Source organism: Microtus ochrogaster, chromosome 10, assembly GCF_000317375.1.
Source record: "Microtus ochrogaster isolate Prairie Vole_2 chromosome 10, MicOch1.0, whole genome shotgun sequence".
NCBI classification, from domain to species: domain Eukaryota; kingdom Metazoa; phylum Chordata; class Mammalia; order Rodentia; family Cricetidae; genus Microtus; species Microtus ochrogaster.
The window spans coordinates 58136379-58156460 of NC_022016.1; the positions used below are offsets into that span (position 1 = coordinate 58136379).

General features: G+C 44.3%; 1 protein-coding gene across 2 annotated transcripts in view; it reads left to right on the plus strand.

The window, feature by feature from the left end:
• The window catches only part of LOC101993325 (protein argonaute-1), a 28226-nt gene that overhangs the window by 5305 nt on the left and 2839 nt on the right, over positions 1–20082 (plus strand). For both annotated transcript variants that reach the window (XM_005353238.2, XM_026782012.1), the window contains exons 3-15: positions 1622–1742; positions 2180–2361; positions 2733–2869; positions 3094–3228; positions 3362–3449; positions 4063–4210; positions 8871–8990; positions 9362–9484; positions 9619–9752; positions 14932–15116; positions 17401–17560; positions 17741–17831; positions 18728–18922. In XM_005353238.2, the coding sequence (XP_005353295.1) occupies positions 1622–1742; positions 2180–2361; positions 2733–2869; positions 3094–3228; positions 3362–3449; positions 4063–4210; positions 8871–8990; positions 9362–9484; positions 9619–9752; positions 14932–15116; positions 17401–17560; positions 17741–17831; positions 18728–18922 (1819 nt within the window). The remainder of the gene's footprint in view (positions 1–1621; positions 1743–2179; positions 2362–2732; positions 2870–3093; positions 3229–3361; positions 3450–4062; positions 4211–8870; positions 8991–9361; positions 9485–9618; positions 9753–14931; positions 15117–17400; positions 17561–17740; positions 17832–18727; positions 18923–20082) is intronic.

Sequence of the window (20082 nt, forward strand, 5' to 3'; positions counted from 1 at the left end):
AAAAAAAAAAAAAAAAAAAAAAAGAATTGGCAGTGAAAAACTATTGTCCCCAGAACATTTTTGAAACAATATGGAGTGTATTTTCAGATTTTTTGTATATGCAGAAACATATGCATATGTAATATTAATGTACAACCCTATATACTTTATTCCATATTGTCCATTTTCCTTTTTAGCTAATATATTGGAAAATAGTACGTATTAGTATGAGTATATCTGCGTCATTCTTTTGTATATTCCGTGAAATGGCCATATACCTTGCTTGGTTTATTGAGGGATATTTAGATTGAGTCTAAGCTTTTGCTACAAGATTGAAACTGTTAAGTATTATATAAAGATACATATTTTCACTAAGTAAGTGTATCTGTAGATAAAATCCTAGGAGTATATTGCTGGTACAAGACTGTTTAAATTGAGACTTTGTCAATTTTTAGAGGCAGCATCATCTAGGATGTCAAAGAGTGTAGGTTTTCAGGCTACACTGTAGACCTGCAAATCAGAAGCTGATTTTAATAAAACCAATTTTCATTCACCCCAACCTTGCAAGAATTCAGAGGTTCTATTGCATATACTTACACCAACCTAGTATATTTGATTCTTTTTCTTTTTTGCGTTTGAATAAGTAGATAGTTGTATCTTGATCTAATTTTAAATTGTATTTCTCTAATGAAAGAAGTTAAAACATGTTTCTATTTATGTGTATATAATAATCTGTGAAACATGTATATAAAAATAAACGCATATGTAACAATCTATGGAAGAGGTGTTTCAAATGCTAGTAGAAGGGTGAGTACCTATGTAAGCATGTTTGTGTTTGTGTCTGAGAACTCAAAGTGGCCTTAGCTGCTATTCAATGCTCTTTTCATTGATGTTAGAGCTTTTTGACAGAAGGCTGTTAGAAGTTGGTGGGAAAGGTTTCATATAATCAGTCTATGAGGGATGTAAGTAATCAAGATGAATTTCTGGGTAGCACTAACCAGGTTGGGATTGTAACCACTTGCTTTGCCATTGTTTCTAGTGGACCATTGTGAGTATGTTTGATGTTACAGCAGTCCTTAAGAGTTTGGTTTAGAAAGTGGAAGGACAGATAGTTGGGAGTCTGAAAATATGATGGCTATGCGGGACGTAAATAGGAGAATGCCAGAAGTGAGACTGGGAACAAGGAGATAATGGAGAGAAGACAGTGGTAGAATTTCAGAGAGCTGGAGGGATGAACTCGCTCTCTCGCTCTCCAGTTTACTGTACTTTTAGTCTGGCTAGCTCTTTCCCCGTTGTGTTTTTGTTTGACAGACAGGGAATTAGAGGCTGTGGAAGGTTCAGGATAGACCTGGGAACGAGCGAGCCCTTCTTCCCTCGAAGGTCTTGGTGGTCTGAGGACCAGCAGCAACACCTAGGATGTCAAAATGTGGCTTTTCAAGCTACGCCGCAGACCTGCCAATCGGAAGCTGCTATTAAGGAAACCTCCTGGCGATTCATAGGAATGTTGAGACTTGAGAAGTTCTGCCGTAGAGTAGACGTTACGAGTGAGCATAGTAGATGGGACAGTGCCTGAACCTTGAGCAGTTTCTAGAGGCCTGCAGTGATACACTCAGACTCCACATGCCACGTCTGTCTTCCACAGGGAAGTGGTGGAGTACATGGTCCAGCATTTCAAGCCTCAGATCTTCGGGGACCGCAAGCCTGTGTATGATGGAAAGAAGAACATTTACACTGTCACAGCGCTGCCCATTGGCAACGAGAGGGTAAGGCTAGGGATGTGGCCAGGCGGGCGTCGGGTCTGCAGTGGGCCAGAGCACATGGACACCACCTAGGGTCTCTTAGTCCAAGGATCCTTTTTTTCTTTTGTTCTGAAAAGTTTATTTTGGGGACATAGAGGCTCAGGGTTGATGCTCAGTGTACTGTGTGCCTGTCTCCAAACAGATCAAGGTTAGACTGAAAACATAGACCCAAAGGATTTCCTTCCGGGTCCAGAGGGCCAGAAACACTGAAGCATCATCCTTGGAAAGAGGGCTGTGGGTTTTTTATGCTGTAGGTTTTTTGTTTTGTTTTGGTTGTTTTTGTGAGCCCCTGGTGACTTTAAGAGTTATGGCGTGTCTGTGGAATAGGAGCCAGTGCATGGGGCAGGAGGACCAGGCTGTGGGAATGTGACAGTGACCCTTTCCTTCTTTCTGTTCTGAAGGTTGACTTTGAGGTGACAATCCCTGGGGAAGGGAAAGATAGAATTTTTAAGGTTGCCATCAAGTGGCTGGCCATTGTGAGCTGGCGTATGCTGCATGAAGCCCTGGTCAGTGGCCAGATCCCTGTGCCCTTGGAGTCTGTGCAAGCCCTGGATGTGGCCATGAGGCACCTGGCATCTATGAGGTACTGAGTATAGTTATTATTTAAGCTACAGGTGTTGCCAAAACTGCTGCTGGGGGAGGAGGGAGTGAGTATGGATTAAGGTCCCACAGTGTGTCACTGGGATAAAGAAACTAAAGTCTTCCCATGTGTCAGGCAAGTATATATATACATTTAGATGGTTAGATCCCTGGCCCTATCCTTAGATACTATCCCCGCAGGGCAGAGAAATGGTAGAAACTTGTACAAGGTCAGTCTTACTATTGGCCCAAGAACAGAGCTGGCTTTAAAGCCCTGGTGTCCTGCCTTCCAGGCCAGGGCTCCTCCGTGCCCAGGATGCCTCACAGGGTGGGGGCCTGTGCCCGAGGGACCAGTTCTCTGCCTGTCCCTGCCAGGTACACCCCTGTGGGCCGCTCCTTCTTCTCACCGCCTGAGGGCTACTACCACCCGCTGGGGGGTGGGCGCGAGGTCTGGTTCGGCTTTCACCAGTCTGTGCGCCCTGCCATGTGGAAGATGATGCTCAACATTGATGGTGAGTTGGGAGAGCTATGGAGCCAGGGGCACCCTAAATCCAGTGACCACACTCCCAACCTCATCCTTCCCAGCTCTGCAGCCACACTCCTAGTCCTGGCGTACCCCGTCCCTGTCCTGGTACCCTACAAAGAAGAGGGTATTAATTGTAATGCCTTTATTTTTATTTATTTATATTTTTTCTGAAAGACTCTGAGCCAAGCTATCTCTCCCCTGTCCCCACAGTCTCAGCCACTGCCTTCTACAAAGCACAGCCAGTGATTGAGTTCATGTGTGAGGTCCTGGACATCAGGAACATAGATGAACAACCCAAGCCCCTCACGGATTCCCAGCGTGTCCGCTTTACCAAGGAGATAAAAGGTGAGGATCCACCCAAATGGGGAAGGGAAAGCGCTGCTTTCTCTGACCCTAACAGGAAATCTCCCTGGGAGAAGCCAAGCAAGGGACCGTGAGCAACCTGTTTCAACCTTGACAAGTAGTGTGTGTATCTCAGGCCTGAAGGTGGAAGTGACCCACTGTGGACAGATGAAGAGGAAATATCGCGTGTGTAATGTTACCCGCCGCCCTGCTAGTCATCAGACGTAAGTTGCAGCATTGCTAAGCACGGTCAACTGGTAGCAGAGGGCTAAGTTCTGTAACCCCACTCCCTTCTCGGGTTGTCCTTCAGAATAAGACTTGCACTGGCCTGTGCTTGCAGATAAGCGATGAGAATTTGGTGTCCTCTCCCTGACCTTCCCAGATTGTTTGAGCACCCCATGTGTTTTACCTTCTTGATCTCTTGGTTTCTTCCTTGGACCTATTCTGTAAAGCATGCGTGGTCCACCGATTACTGTTGGGTTTGTAGATAAAGAACATTTCAATTTATTCTTCCCTCTGATAAAACAAGTCAGGATCCCTGGGTGAGCTGTAAGGAAATCATCAAATTGCAGCCCCTTTTGTGGTGCCAGGCTGTGTTGGACTCTTGTCTTTGGTACCTATTCTGTTCAGGCTTTAGAATACAGATGAGTCTGATACAGTTGACTGATGTGGAACTTGTGTATCCAATCCTTGGCTTTTCCAGGGAAGCCTCATGGCACTTGCTTTCCCATGAGTGACATGGAGGAGGAAGCAAGGCCTGGTGCCTTCTTTGGTTGGATCTGCAGAGAGGTAGGGGTGGGTGCTGAGTTACATACTTCCTTCCCTTCCTCCAAACAGGTTTCCCTTGCAGCTGGAGAGTGGGCAGACTGTGGAATGCACCGTGGCACAGTATTTCAAGCAGAAATACAACCTTCAGCTCAAGTATCCCCACCTGCCCTGCCTGCAAGTTGGGCAAGAACAGAAGCATACCTATTTGCCCCTCGAGGTAAGGCTACTAGAGATGGTCATTGGGCCTGGAGCCAGTCATCATCTCCCCTCCTCATTTTCAAGTTTGGAAAGATGATGTTCTAGGAAGGTTTAAGGTTATCTTCATGTGAAATATGGATTTTCTAGTTGCTAAATTCCTTTCTTTTCCCCAGCTTTGTTCTCATGTTCTTTCAGGGCTGCTAGGCAGAAGGGCAAGCTGTCTGTCTGTCTGTCTGTCTGTCTGTCTGTTTGTCTGTCTGTCTGTCTGTCTATCTATCTAAGGCAAATATACATCCTGGGTCTATTGCCCAAGCTGGCCTTAAACTTACATTTAGACAGGGATGACCTTGAATTTCTGATCCTCCTGTCTCTACCTCCCAGGAGCTGGGATTCTAGATATATACTATCATACTCAGTTTATGGGGTGTTGGGAATTGAACCCAAGGCTTTATGCATGCTAGGCAAGCACTGTGCTGAGCTGTGTCCCTAGCCTTGTATTTATTGTCAGGATAGAGATTTCAGATATTCACATACATGTTATCTCTTCATTTCTCTTTCCTGCTCTCTACAGTTAAGGATGATGAGTAACTTAAAAATACAATTATATCTTATTCTGAAGAAACTGGAGATAAATATTCCCTGTTTCCTCAGTGGTTAGTGTGCTCTCTTCTGGGAAAGTTTCAAATCTCCAGATTTTCGTGCCTTTATACTTCACAAACCTTTGAGATACAGCAGTCAACAAGAGGATAGTAATACTGTCTAAGTCACAGAATGCCAGCGTCGAGTCTCCTGGCAAAGTCTCGCGAGTCTCCTGGCAAAGTCTCGTGTAGAGTTTCCTACCACCTTATTCTCTGGTCCGGTGTGTGACCATGAAGCATCATCAGTGTGCCGTTAGGACAGGCCTCACCTGAGCTGGATTAAAAGGCAGAATCTCCCTCTATCTAAAGGGGGAGTCGTCTGTACATTAGAGTTGGAGATGTGCTCACACAGACCCCCACTTATTCCAACAGTAGGGTTGGGTAGCTTCTGTGAACTTAAAGCTCAAGGGTTTTTTTTTTTGTTTGTTTGTTTGTTTGTTTGTTTGAGCTTCTAGGGTTCCAAAGCCTAATCCAAGAAAGGGAGACTAAAGGGAGAAGAAAGCAAAGCCAGATCTCTGGCTTGTTTACTAGCAGCTGATGTGCAGAAAGGGGGTGGAGGCCGTGTGTTCTTGGAGGTTAAACTGAGGTCCTTAGAGACAGTTCCAGCTAACTTGGTATGTACTGTGAGCTGGAAGTTTGTAAACAATGTTGTTTATGTGAAACGGTAGTTTCCAGGGTGAATTATTTATATAGTTGTATACCTTGATTTGTATTGTTGCTTATTTAACAAGTATTTATTAAACTCATAATATATGTTATATATAGTTTTAGGTACTAGCAGTATAGAGATTAAGTAGACGGAAAGGTTCCTTCCTCTCATGGAACTTGTATTCTTCTAGAAAGACAGACAAGAAATCGATGAGCACCCTATGTAATCTCAAACGATAATGAGTGCTGTGAAAGTCATAAAACAGGCTAAGGAATAGAAGTAAGATGTGAGAGGTCAAGTGATTATTTTAGTTATCGTTGTCAAGGTTGACCCCGTCTAGGAGACATTTGATCTGAGACACAGATTATGGCTACCGTTCTTGTAATAATAGCAGGGACAAGGTTTCCTGGCAGGAGGGACAGCTACTAAAGTTCTAAAGCAAGACAGTCTGGATCTTTCTAAGGGACAGAGGACTGTCATGTATTAGGGGGGAAATAAACAATAGGAGATAGTGGTGGAAAAGGTGGAGGGTTAGATTATATTAGGTGTTGAGGAGGATTTTAAAACATTTTTAATAGCTTTATCAAGACATAATTGACATTATAAAAATGTGATAATATATAATTCAGTGGTACTTAGTATACTCACAGAATTATGCAGGCATCATGACTATTTAATTTCAGGGTGTTTTATCACCCTCAGAAAAACCCCATACTTCTTTCCCTAATGGCCCCTAGTAACCATTAAGCCATTTTCTATCTCTGGATTTGCCTGTTTTAGACAAATTACATAACCAGAATCATACAGTCTATGTCCTTTTTGTGAATGGCTTCTCTTTCTTTCTTTTTTTCTTTCTTTTCTCGAGTTTTTGAGAAAGGGTTTCTCTGTGTAGTCCTGTCTGTCCGGGGACTCGCTCTGTAAACCAGGTTGTCCTCGAACTTACAGAAATCCCCCTGCCTCTGCCTCTAAAGTGCTGGGATTACAGGTGTGCGCCACTATGCCTAGCTGTGAATGGTTTCTTTCACTTGACATAATTGTTCTAAGATTCATCCTCATTGTGATGAGGGTTGTTCCATCATGTGGATACATCATTTTGTTTCTTCATCATTGATGGGCTTTTTGACTGATAGAAGGAAAATCCTGCTGTAAGCATTCATTTACTTGTTTTCTCTGAACACGCTTTCATTTCTCTTGAATGCATACATAAGAGTAAATGTATACGTAGCTATTTAGCGTCCTGAGTGCTGCCAGATTTGTCTCCATTTTGCAGTCCTGTGAGCAGTGAGTGGGGGTTTCAGTTTCTAGTCAGGAGGGGTTTTATTTTAATTATACTGGGAATCCGTGGAAGGTTTAAGTAAGAAAATGAGGATAACATGAAGCCCCACATATAGGAACTAAAAACAACCAGTGCCACCAACCTAGGTCTTTGTGGTCCTTATGCAGCTGTTCAGGCCACTGAGACCCAGCAGAATCATTTGTTCGTGTTCAAGTCAGTTCATTCCTGCACCGATCTTTTCTTTTTCAAATTGTAGGCAGCTGTGCACAGCATAAAAGTTACCATTTTAAGCATTGAGCATGGAGCTCTGATATTAAGTACATTCACTTTGTCGTCTGTGGCTCATCACTGTCCATCTCCAGAAAATTGTCCTCATCTGGAACCGGAGCTACACCCTCTAGGGCCCAACTCCCCTTCCAGCCTTGGCAGCCTCTGTTCTACTTTCTCTTTCTAGGAATTGACTGCTTCTCTAGGTCTTTATTCAAGGAGAAGCCTATATCCATCCTTTTTGACTGGCTTGTTTCACTTAGCACGATGTCCTCAGGGGTATCCATGTTGTTGTGGTGTGTTAGGATTCTTCTCCTATTTAAGGTGCAATACACAATATCATATTTGGTTTATATTTTTTAATGCTGATGGACACTTGAGTAGCAATACCATGTTCCACAGCAGCTTCACTGGTTTGTGTTCCCACCAGCAAGGCACAGTTCCGGTTTTAGTCCTTACTTGGTTTTCTGGCTGTGTTAGTTGTAAAGCTGTACCCGCCTGTGGAGTGCCACTACTTGAAAGCATCTTTAGGAAAGTAAATTCCAACAATCCTGGGTGCTCATGTATATTCCTTGAAATGTGGAATTTAAACGCAGTTGCCTGTGGCCTGGCCTTCCTTCCTATCATTTTGTATGAATGCTGGGAGCTAGGACTAATGCCAGTGCATACAGAACATTGTTCCTACAGAACAAGTTACTTTTTCTTCTTGACTTTAGAACATCTTGAGACAGCTAGTGATTTTTATTTGTTTTTATCCATAGCTGAGATGAAAGAAGTTGAGTCTCAGAGCAGTTAAGAGATGAGCCCAAGGTAACATCATTTAGAAGTACAGAGCTTTTCTTCAAACACAAGTCTCCTGAGATCAGTTGGCTTTCTACCCTGTTATAAGCTTTCCTCTCCTTGTGTCCTGATTAGAGGTCAAAGTCTTTTTTTGTCACTAGACCTTGCTTTTTGTTTTTGTTTTAAAGATTTATTTATTTCATGTGCATGGTGTTTTTGTCTGTATATACTCTATGTGAGGGTATCGATCCCCTGGGACTGGAGTTACAGATGGTTGTGAGCTGCCGTGTGGATGCTGGGAATTGAACCCAGGTCCTCTAGAAGAGCAGCAGTGTTCTTAACTGCTGAGCCATCTCTCCAGCCCCTAGGCATTGTTTTTGATCTCCATCTTGTGTGCAGAACAGTGGAACCAAGTAGCATCATGTTCCTCATACTAACAAGGAACGCTGCCAGTCAATAGAAATAGTGATTTCTGTGGCTGGAGATACAGCTCAACCAGTACAGTGCTTACTTAGGATGCATACGGCCCTGGGTTCAGTCTCTGCACATACCCTGCTCTCACACACATACCCCTTGTTCCCCAGCACACACAAAAGAAAAATGAAATAATGATTCCTGTACTTTCTGTACCTCAGGGGCTCAAGATTTTTTAGCTGTTTCTGCTCCTGATTGGTTGCAGATGGAGCAACGTACTTCCTGCCACCATAGAGAGCTGCCATAGGAATCTGATTCGCTTAGATTATATTGGGTTTTTAATATTCAAAAGAGCTGTGTACTTAGTCCTTGGGTAAATAATAATGTATGCTGTAATTTATTGAGTGCAGTGTTCCAGAGCTGTGCTCTGCTCTTTAAGTGTTTTATTTAATTCCTGGACACCCTATGGGATTGTAATTATTCTCATTTACTACATGAGACCTGATTGATCACAGACCTGGATCCCAAACTCTTGGTCACAGTGTATTTTTTTATGCACAACTCTGTAGTCCTCTCCCCCATGTTTGAATGCTAAGCTACTGTATAAGGACAGGCTGTGCTCAGGCCATAACTACTTGTCCCCTCATTTCCTCAGGTCTGTAATATTGTGGCTGGGCAGCGGTGCATTAAGAAGTTGACTGACAACCAGACTTCAACCATGATAAAGGCTACAGCTAGGTCGGCCCCAGACAGACAGGAGGAGATCAGTCGCCTGGTCAGTGGGACTCCTGAGCGATGCATGCTTGTTCCCTGAGCCTTTGGGGCCCTCGGTAGCATAGATGTTTTAATGGTGGGTCCAGCAAGACCTCCCTTCAGGAAAACCTGACTGGATTTATTGTTTGTGACTTTTCAAGGTTGCTCTTGCTTCTTGAGCCTTTAGCTACTTCTTTCTCTTTTTCCCTCCTTTCTGACTCAGCTCCCACTTGCACTTCCACTCCCTTCATTTCCTGTTTCTCCCACCCCCCTCTTTAGGGCTAAGTTTTGGCAGCCTCAGCTTCTCTTCAGGGCTTTCTCCTCGGGACCCAGAACGTGAGCAATCTCGCCAATCTGCTGGTCCCCTGAGATTCCCCTCCTTTTGCCCTGCAGATGAAGAATGCCAGCTACAACTTAGATCCCTACATCCAGGAGTTTGGGATCAAAGTGAAGGACGACATGACGGAGGTGACGGGGCGAGTGCTGCCGGCGCCCATCCTGCAGTATGGCGGCCGGGTGAGCAGGGTCAGGGCCAGACAACATCTCTGGGGCATCCGGGGGCAGTTGGGTTACATAGCTTAGGGGCTGTTGTTCCCTCCTCCCATGGCTTTACTGAGGCTCACCTGGGTGCCCCCTCTGCCTGTCCCTAGAACCGGGCCATTGCTACACCCAACCAAGGTGTCTGGGACATGCGTGGGAAACAGTTCTACAATGGGATTGAGATCAAAGTCTGGGCCATCGCCTGCTTCGCACCCCAAAAACAATGTCGAGAAGAGGTGCTCAAGTAAGGATGGAAGAGAGTTGGGTTTGGGGGTGGGTGAGTGGGAAGGATCCCAGAACTGTTGACCCCACAACTTCTAGGGTCCAGATTGACCTGCCTTTTCTCTTTTAACTCTGCTTTTTTTTTTTCTACTCACATTTCTGCCTATTCTCTTCTGTGTGTGTGTGGTCAGAAGACTTCAGGAGCCATATCTATGTCAGAGATGAATTTTAGGGTATGAATCACCTAAGGGAGGCCTGAGTCATTTTATTGTTCTAATTATCATAATTGGTAATAAATAGTAGTGGTAGTAACTATAATGTTTATGCTAACATTATACACTTACGTGACTAATTTATGTTCTTTCATCTTAAGCCTGAGTAGGTGGTGTCTTAGTTGCTTTTCTATTGCTATAATGAAACACCACAGCCAAGGCAATGTATAAAATAAAGACTTTATTGGGCCTACGGTACCAGAGGAGGAGGCCATGACCATGGCTGGGATGTGGCAGTAGGCAAATGTGATGCTGGAGCCTTGGCTGAGCCTTTACATCTGAGAGGGAGCAAACTGGGATGGTGTCTGCTTTTGAAACCTCAAAGCCCACCTTTCAGGGACACATATCCTCTAACCAGGCCACCCCTCCCGAAAACAGGGTTACCATCTGGGCCCAGGCTTTCAAATATCTTGAGTCCATGGGGGCTATTCTTACTCAAACCAAATGTGGTAATATTTTAAGACACTGAGGCTGAAAGAGGTTAGATAACTTGTCCAAAGTGCGCACATCAGGAAAGGTTCAGAGTTAGGATCAAATCAGATATGAGCTTCAAAACTTATATTTCTAATTAGAAACTCTTTTTTTTTTCTATCAAGGAGCAGCAGCTGATCCTCTGAGCTGTGCTCATCAGTACATAGTTGAGTCAGATCCAAGTGACCTGAAGTAGGTGTACATGAGCTGAGAGGCCCATTGTCATCCTTGAGAGGCTGGGAGTAGATGGCAGCAAGGAAGATAAATAGCTTAAGAGAAGTTATCAGCCTGTTAGAGTAGATGTTAGAGAAGTAACAGCCTGAATGAGCAAACAGAAAACTCACTTGACACTTTTCCTATAGGCTTTAGTTTTTTTTAAAGTTTTATTGAGTTAGCTTAAAACACCAAAAAGTGCACATATGTAAAGGTATGGTTTAGTTTAAGTGGTGGCTCTATACATGGGAATCGGGTCATTGTATTCTGGTATTGAGGAAGTCAGTGGAGCCGACCATTTTGACTTTGACAAAGGTAATGGAGATTTGTGCTCTTTCTGTTCTTGATAGAATTACTTCTATCAGCTCCTGCTGGACCCAGGCCTTCCAGGCCCTTGGCCTCCCTTCCCCTTCCCACACACAGACACGTAGCCCCCACCATCATAATTGTAATTTCACTGGAATTTTTTTATTTCCTTATTTGTTCTTTAGTGTCCTCTCCTGGATTTGTTAGATTTAGGCCAGGCGGTCCTGCATTAGATCTGCATTAGATCTGGCATCGCGGCAGCACCAGAAGGGCCCCCAGCTCTTTGCCCTTATGTCATAGTAAGCCCATTGGTACCGCTGTCCTTTTCCTACTCCTTGTCCTGCCCTGGTCTAAGTTTTGTTTGCTTGTTGGGGCTTTTTTGGTTTGCCAGGGACTGATAAGCCTAAGACCTCAGGTTTGGAGGAGTTCAGTGCATCAGGCTCTCTCTTCTCGGTGACCCCTACACGTAGGGCATAGGAAAGTGACTTGTGTGTCTGGATCCGTGGTACCTGATTTAATGCATACTTCTGGGCCAAAGATAAAGATTCCTGCGTGTTCAGCCATGAAAACTGTATCATGTAGAGAAGACTCTAGGGAAAATGTGCATAGAAAGTAGAAACTGGGAATAGAAAAGCTGGGAAGTAAAGGAAGCCAAGGCTCCTAAGTATAGAGGAGGACATAGGATTCAGAGCAGAGAAAAGCATCCTTTCCACCAAGTGGGGAGACAGAGGCCCCCGCGGAGCTGGGGAAACGTGTCTGTCCTTTGTCTGGCTTTATTGCTGTAACTGCATCACTGAGGGTAAGGCCTTCCGTAGTCTAGATAGTTCAGTACTTTTTGGTTCCTAGCATTGGACATAGTATCCCAGTCACAGTCTGGTATTGGCGGGAAGAAAGGGAATACCCACTCTTGAAGTAAAGACCCAGTATTAATGAAATCTGGTTTAAAAAAATTTTGATTAATGTTTTGGTAGCTATACTATAGTTGTATGTGAAGCAGAGTAATGGAAGAAATACTGTTAGCAGACCATTAAAGCCTTATTGCTTATTTACAGGAGGCAGTGGTTAGCTTATAGTGCATTTTCCTTCTTTCATTCATTCCAGTTTTTGAGTGGGGATGTTGAGACAGTAAGTATTCTTGGGACACAGTATCACTCTGAATCTCTCAGGCTGGCCTCGAATTCATGGTAGTCCTTCTGACTCAGTCTCTCAAATGTCAGGATTATGAGTGTATGTATGCCTTGAGACCTGCAGATTGTAGGTTTTTTTTTAATGTTATTATTTGTTTCTAGTTGTTTGTTTAAAAGGTTTTTTTTTTAACAATGCAGCTATCAGACATGATACCTCAATGTGTATAATCCCAGCACTCAGAACACACAGACAGGAAATTGCCTCATGTTTAAGGCTGCCTGGTGCTATGTATTGTGAATTACAGGCCAGTCAGGCCTATGTAGTGAAACCCTATCTCACAGTGATGGTGCACACATTTAATACTAGCACTCAAGAGGCAGAAGCCAGCTAATCTCTGAGTTCAAGGCCAGCCTGGTCTAGAGAGTGAGTTTCAGGATAGCAAGGACTGTTATATAGAGAAACCTTGTTGTGGGGGGAAAAAAAGCCAAAATTGTCTTAGGGGTTTTGTTTCTGTGATAAACACCATGACCATAAACAACTTTGGGAGGAGAGGGTTTATTTTGCTTCCAGTTCCACATCACAGTCCGTCACTGCGGGAACTCGGGGCAGGAACTGAAGTAGAAGCCGTGGAGGAGTGCTGCTTACTGACTTGCTCAGCCTGTCCTCTTCTGCACCAGAGGGCCACCTGCCCAGGGCCTGTACTACCCCCTTCGGCTGGGCCCTTCCCCAGCAGTCACTAATAAAGAAAATGCCCAAAAGGCTTGTTTACAGATGAATCTGTGAAGACGTTTTCTCAAATGAGGCCCCCTCCTCTCGGGTGGCTCCAGCTTTTTGTTGTTTATGAAAAGTTAGCCAGCACAATAATAATGTAGAAATAATATAGTCCACACCCACATAGTCAGCATTCACAGTTTCTTCATGTTTACATCATTCTTTTTAAAAAAATGTAAACTTGACATTCTCTGATGTCCTGCATTGCAGTTTCATGCTTCTCTAATCATATGGTTGCTGGTGTGAATTATAATCTTATTACCCAGGATTTTTTATGAGTGTATATATGATTTATATTTACACAAAATATGCTGTTTCTACCTTACATATTTTTATTAAATATCTGAAAAAATACATCCTGAACTGTCATTGATATGAATGTGGTATATGTTTTTGAAACATTCATTTCTGTCCTCTTTGATTTTTTTTTTGTTGTTGTTTTATGTAAGAATTTTTTAATACAGTCTTTTCTCATTTTGTATAGCTATCCCCATTCCCACTCCTTCCCCTCCTCCTACCTCATCCTTTCCCTGACCCCACCCTCCCATCCACTCCTCAGAAAGGGTAAGGCTTCCCACGGGGAGCCAACAAAGTCTGACACATTACTTCAAGATAGGTCCAATATCTAGGCTTGAGGTAGGTCCAAGACCCTCCCCCTATATCTAGGCTGAGGAAGGTATCCCTCCAAAGAGAATGTTCTCCAAGATGCCATTTTAAGCACTTGGGATAAATCCTAGTCTCACTGCCAGTGGCCCCACAATCTGCACAAGCCTCACAACTGTCCCTCACATTCAGTGGGCCTAGTTTGGTCCTATGCAGGTCCCCATCTAGTCCTGTCCCGTCTCTCTCAGACACTCACCCCATTAGTCTGGAGTCAGTGAGCTCCCACTAGCTCAGGTCAGCTGTTTCTGTAGGTATCCCCGTCATGGTCTTGACCCTTTTGCTCATATTATTGCTTCTCTCTCTCTTGAACTGAAGTTTAGCCCAGCCCTTTCCTGTGGATCTCTGTATCTGCTTCTATCAGTTGTTGGATGAAGGTTCTGTAATGACAGTCAAGGTAGTCATCAATCTGATTATGGGGAAGGCCAGTTTAGGCACCCTCTCCACTGTTGCTTAGAGTCTTAGCTGGGGTCATTCTTGGAGATTCCTGGAATTTCCCCAAGTGCCATGTTTCTCTCTAGCCTATAATGGCTCCTTCAATCAAGATATCTCTTTCCTTCTTTTGCCTCTTTGTCCTTCCCTCTTTTTGAGCATCCCTTTTCTCTCATGTTCTTCTCCTCCCTCCCCTCCCCCTCTCTATCCACCCTTGCTCCCCCCCTCCACCCAATTTTCTCAGGAGATCTAATTTGTTTCCCTTTCCCTCAGGATCCATGCATATCTCTGTTCTCTTTGTCGATTCCTGCTTTTATTAAGTTTTTATTAAGTGTATGTGAATCCAAGGCCTTGTACCTACCAAACAAGCACTTCACAGCCAATTGCTTTTCCTTTAAATAATACGATTTTTAAAAATTAAAATACTTGACGCTCATTTTTTTTATATTTATGTAGCTACATCCACCCTCTTTACCAACTCTGTTGCCTTTCTCAGGATTAATATTTGGCTCTTTGCCTTAGGGAGTGAGTAGGGGGTGGGAGGAGCTCATCGTTTCCTTGAGCACCTTTTGTGCGTCCATCACTGATTGACCCCGTTTACTTGTGGCAGAGAAGCCTTACACTTAGGCATCTGTTTGCTTGTTTTCCCCTGTGGACATGTGACAAGTACAGCTATCCACAGCTCTCACTCAGACAGAGTGAGAAGGAAGACAGAGCCCTGAGAATTCCCGCAAGTCCCTGTCTGCTTTCTTCAGCTCCCTTAGTGCTCTCTTTAGTTGAACAAGCTCTGTCTTGCTTTCCTCTACTTTAAATGTAATTTTTACATCAACTATGGTTGGGTCATTCATGTTAGAATCTCACAGTGCTGAAGACCCAGGATGGAGGCCTTTGGTCCATCAGATCCAGTGGGGTTTATCACATCCTGCCATGACCGTGTTTGCGCTACAGGAACTTCACGGACCAGCTGCGGAAGATTTCCAAGGATGCGGGGATGCCCATCCAGGGTCAGCCTTGCTTCTGCAAATACGCGCAGGGAGCAGACAGCGTGGAGCCCATGTTCCGGCATCTCAAGAACACCTACTCAGGACTGCAGCTCATTATTGTCATCCTGCCCGGGAAGACGCCAGTGTATGGTACAGTTCTCCTGGGGCCGTCATCATAATGATAGGATTTGTTTCACAGTGGCCCTCTGGGGCTTCTAGAGAGTCAGTGGAGAATTTTGGCTTTAACCAGAGATCTTCATTGATGTCAGTTTTTTGTTTGTTGTTTTTTTTAATTGGAGAAATATTCTGTCTGAGCCCTTGAGTCTGTGTTTTCCGAGGCTCCTCTGCGACAGGGTCTTTCTTCCAGGCCGAGGGTACAGAGATGGGTCAGGCCAGATAGCGGTCACTCAGGAGTGGGCTATTAGGACATTAGGAGCTCAAGCTGCATATGTAGTGTTTCTGCTGCTGTTCTGCCTAGTCGCTTAGGCTAACATTTCTCCCTGTTTCCCCTTTATTATTTACCAGATGACTGTAACTCTCTTGCTCTGTTCCTTCCCTTCCTTTGCCTGCTTCAGACATTGTGCTGTTCCTTTTACTTCACTTCTCTGCTTTTTCCATTCAGTTTTGGTGCCTTTGGGACGTCCTGCTTCTCAACCTTTAAACATCTTCAGAGGAGCTGTCCTGAAGCGCACTGCAGCAGTTCTGCAGCGTATCTGGGCTTTCTCCTTGGTTTACATTCTAGGCGCATTTCCTCACCACCACTTACTCGTTAGCCTGCGTCCCTCTGCCTTGTCCCACCACTGCCCAGCTTAGTACTGTTATCATCTTAAAACCAGCCCTGGGATTCTCTTCAGTTCCCATTTGTTTGTCCTCTCTCCTTCTACAGGTTTATTGGTCATCTCTTCTAGTGTGTGTGTGCGTGTGTGTATGTGTGTGTGTATATATCCGCCATAGTATGTGCGTGGAGGTTGGAAGATAACTTGAGGAGTTGGTTCTCTTCTATGAAACGGGTTCCAGGGATTGGGCTTGAGTCGTCAGGCTTTGTGAAAACACTTCCCCCATACACCCCTACTGAATCCCCACTAGTCACTAGTCCCTCATATCTTTCATGAATAGGTTAACAGGTCAGACTTTTTTTTTTAAACATTTTATTTATTATGTATACAGTGTTCTGTATGCCTGTAGGTCAGAAGAGGTTACCAGATCTCATTACAGATGGTTGTGAGCCACCATGTAGTTGCTGGGAATTGAACTCAGGTTCTCTGGAAGAGCAGCCAGTGCTCTTAACTGTTGAGCCATCTCTCCAGCCCCTCAGATCAGATTTTTTTTAAAGCAACCACAAAACCCCAAAACTAGTTGGGCAGTGGTGTGGTACATGCCTTTAATCCCAGCACTCGGGACACAGAGGCAGGCGGATCTCTGTGAGTTCGAGACCAGCTTGGTCTACAAGAGCTAGTTCCAGGACAGGCTCCAAAAGCTACAGAGAAACCCTGTCTCGAAGAAAAAAAAACAAAAAACAAAAACCAAACTTCACTGGTTTTCCTTCAGTGCTGCATACAGGGCTTTCAGCTTTCTCCTGCATCGTTCATGTAACAAACCTACTACAAAGTCACTGAGAATCCAGCCTTAGTCCTCCTTATACCAGTCAACCAATTTAGGCGAGTTGCCCAGCTCCTCTGAGCTTCCTGAGTTGGTTATGTAAAAGGCAGCGTCTAGCAGAGACCTTGGCAAGAACAGGCGCTTTAGATGCTCATTCTGGGTTGGTGCTTTCCACTCTGGTTGTGTTTTTCTCACGGCATTTTCCCTTCACTTGGAATGCGTTTCTTACCCTTAAAATTTTCTCCTCCTTTCAAAACCTAGTTTAAATTATACTTCATTTTCTAATGACTTTTCACAAAGTATCACCACAGTGTAACAAATATGCCTAGAACGTTGCTACCACTGGGGTCCCTCACTACAACCCCCTCCCTCCAGGGGGGACCATTGTCATCACCTCAAACACTACTCTGAATTACTCGAAAATACTGTCTTCAGGTAGACTGTTGTTTGCTCTTCTTTACTGCCGTGGGAGTCATGTCTTCCTGCTTCCGTTGCTGGGGTTATGGGTTCAGCCATCACATCTGGCTCAGGGTACATTTTTGCATGTTTCCCCTCTGCTGGGATTGTCTTCTTTGAAACACCTCTTTCCCATATCTCAGTTCAGTTATTACATGCTCCTTATTACCCCTCTTATACATTCTTATAGCTCAGTTTACCACTGTTACATTTTTTTGTGGTTTTAAAGATTAGTATTAGATATTAAGCACTGTAAGAATAAGGACCAGGAATCCTTGTTTCTAGTCATGGTATTCCCTAGAACTTCATTTACTGTGTAACATCTAGTAGACTTTCAGTAAATTTGCCATGCATTCATCAGTTTTCTCTCTGCCCGTAGCTGAAGTGAAGCGTGTTGGAGATACACTCTTGGGAATGGCAACACAGTGTGTGCAGGTGAAGAATGTAGTCAAGACCTCACCTCAGACCCTGTCCAACCTCTGCCTCAAGATCAATGTCAAACTTGGTGGCATTAACAACATCCTAGTCCCACACCAGCGGTATGAACTCCCATTTACTTGCTTTTGTCAAGGTAACCTGCTGGGGATTGATGAAAAGACAAGAACCGCCTCCAAACAGAGTGGCTGAAGCAGAAGAGGAAGAAGACTAGAATGGGGACTGGATGGTACCAGCCAGAAAAGACGCAGTTCCTCACCATTTTGTTTTCTCTCCTTCCTCAGCTCTGCTGTTTTTCAACAACCAGTGATTTTCCTGGGAGCAGACGTTACACACCCCCCGGCTGGGGACGGGAAGAAGCCTTCCATCACAGCAGTGAGTGATTCTTTAACCCTGAGTCCTTAAGCGTGCTCGTGAGTTCCCTGTCCAGCCAGTTGCACCATCCCTGTTACCCGCTAACCTAACCCTGAATGGCACCGTTTAGAGGGAAGAGCCGGAGTAGGATCTGGGATGTGGGGCACCAAGACCACAGCCTGTAGCCAGAAACTTTGTCTCTATAGCTTTCTCTACATTTGTGTTTTTCTTTCTCACTTCAGCTTTAGGGAGGGTGAGGAAGTGACTATGTATCTCTTCTCTGAAATCTCCTTTAAGGGATTACTTAATTGTAGGATTGACCTTTCTTTTTACTTTACTTTGACCATTGGTCCATCAACTGGGTTAGCTGTCTCTCTACTCTCTACAGTTTCTAGAGCACTTAATTTTTTTCCCTTCACCTTTTTGTGGTGGGTATCAGACCCAGAGCCTTGGTCTGCTAGGAAAGCATTTTATCCTGAACTAGAAGTCTCACCCCTAGGGCACTTAATTTGACAGAAACAATGAAGAAAGAAAAACAATATAAAATGCAGCTGCATGAATGTGGATCAGTTGAATGACCTTGTCTTTAGGGCTCATGTCATTCTGATGAGCATAGGTGTTTTCCAGATACTGCAAGAGCACTAAAAGCAAACATTCTTGTCACATATTAAGTGAATTCTGCTTTTGTGGCAGCACAGATTGAAACCAGTGTTTATTGGATCCTAAACCCTGTTCAGTGTTTCTGCATGGAGACCAGGTAGCTACTGTCCTTTGCTGCCAAGACTCCTGGTCTGAGAACATCCCAAGTGGACTTGCCCAGTTATACAGCATTCTTTCTCAGCAGTCCTTCTCCAGGCCCGTTGTGTCACAGCAAGGGAAGGAGGTATCCCAGAGACTGGTGCTTTTTTTGTTGTCAGGTGGTAGGCAGCATGGATGCACACCCCAGCCGATACTGTGCTACTGTGCGTGTGCAGCGCCCACGGCAGGAGATCATTGAAGACTTGTCCTATATGGTGCGGGAGCTGCTTATCCAGTTCTACAAGTCCACCCGTTTCAAGCCCACCCGAATCATCTTCTACAGAGATGGGGTCCCTGAGGGCCAGCTCCCCCAGGTATGGTTCCTAGTTCTTGTTGTAGTCAGAGGGCTACTTTTTCAGAGCTGGTGGTGCTGGGAGAGGCCGTGGATCACAACTGAGGAGCAGACCAGTGTTCATAGACCGCTGTTTCCACACGTGCGTCTCAGTGCCCTTTGGTGGTTAGTGTTGAACCATTTAGACCAGTGGCTCTTTTTCTTTCTTTTGAAGCAGGGTCTCACTATGTAGCACTGCTGGGCCTGGAACTCACTATGTAGATCAGGCTAGCCTCACCTGACAGAAATTCCCTGTCTCTTCCTCCTAAGTGCTGTGATTAAAGATGTGAGCCACCGTCGGCAGCCAGGCCGGTGTTAGCACCGCTTGAATACCCCCTGGAGCCTCATTTCACAGAGCATGTTAAAATTCAGCTGTTTTCTCTAAGCTGTCAGCAGCTATTAAGCTCCACTGAGACTTCCGTGCCTTCATTTTTTTCACTTAATTATCAGTTACCATAGTGGCCTGAGGTAATTCCTACTAGTAAAATCAATAGATGTGGTAAAAATGAGACTTGGGGTGTTAAAACTTGTTGAAGTCTAGTTTTAGCTAATTGCAACGTTCATCATTTATACCATACAAATAGTTCTTTTTTCTTGTAGCCCAGGTTGGCTACACACTTGTGATTCTCCTTCTTCCACCCCCTCAGTGCTACGGTTCTAGTTTGCACCACTATGCTCAGTTTATGAAATTATTTTTCTGTTATGTTCCTTGAGATTGAACCCAAGGCTGTGTGCATACAAGGCATGTGCTTTGCTTTAGTTATATTCTGGTCCCTACTTGTTTTGACTTTCTGTATCCATTGCCTATTGTAGCATGTCTATTTTCTTATAATCCTGATACAGTTTGTTTATTTTTTAAATTATATTCATCCCCCTCTATATGCATTGCAGGAACTGGACATCTACTTTTCTCTGGTGTTTTTAAACCCTGTCGTCTACTCTTAGAAACCTTGATTTTAAGTTTGGATAATTTATTTACTTATTTAGCTACTTACTTATTGGCTTTTTGAGACAGAGTTTCTGTATATATTGGCTCTGGGTATGCTAGAACTCACTCTGTAGACCAGGCTGACCTCAAACTCACAGAGATCCCCCTGCCTCTGCCTCCTGAGTGCTGGGATTAAAGGTATACACCACCACTGC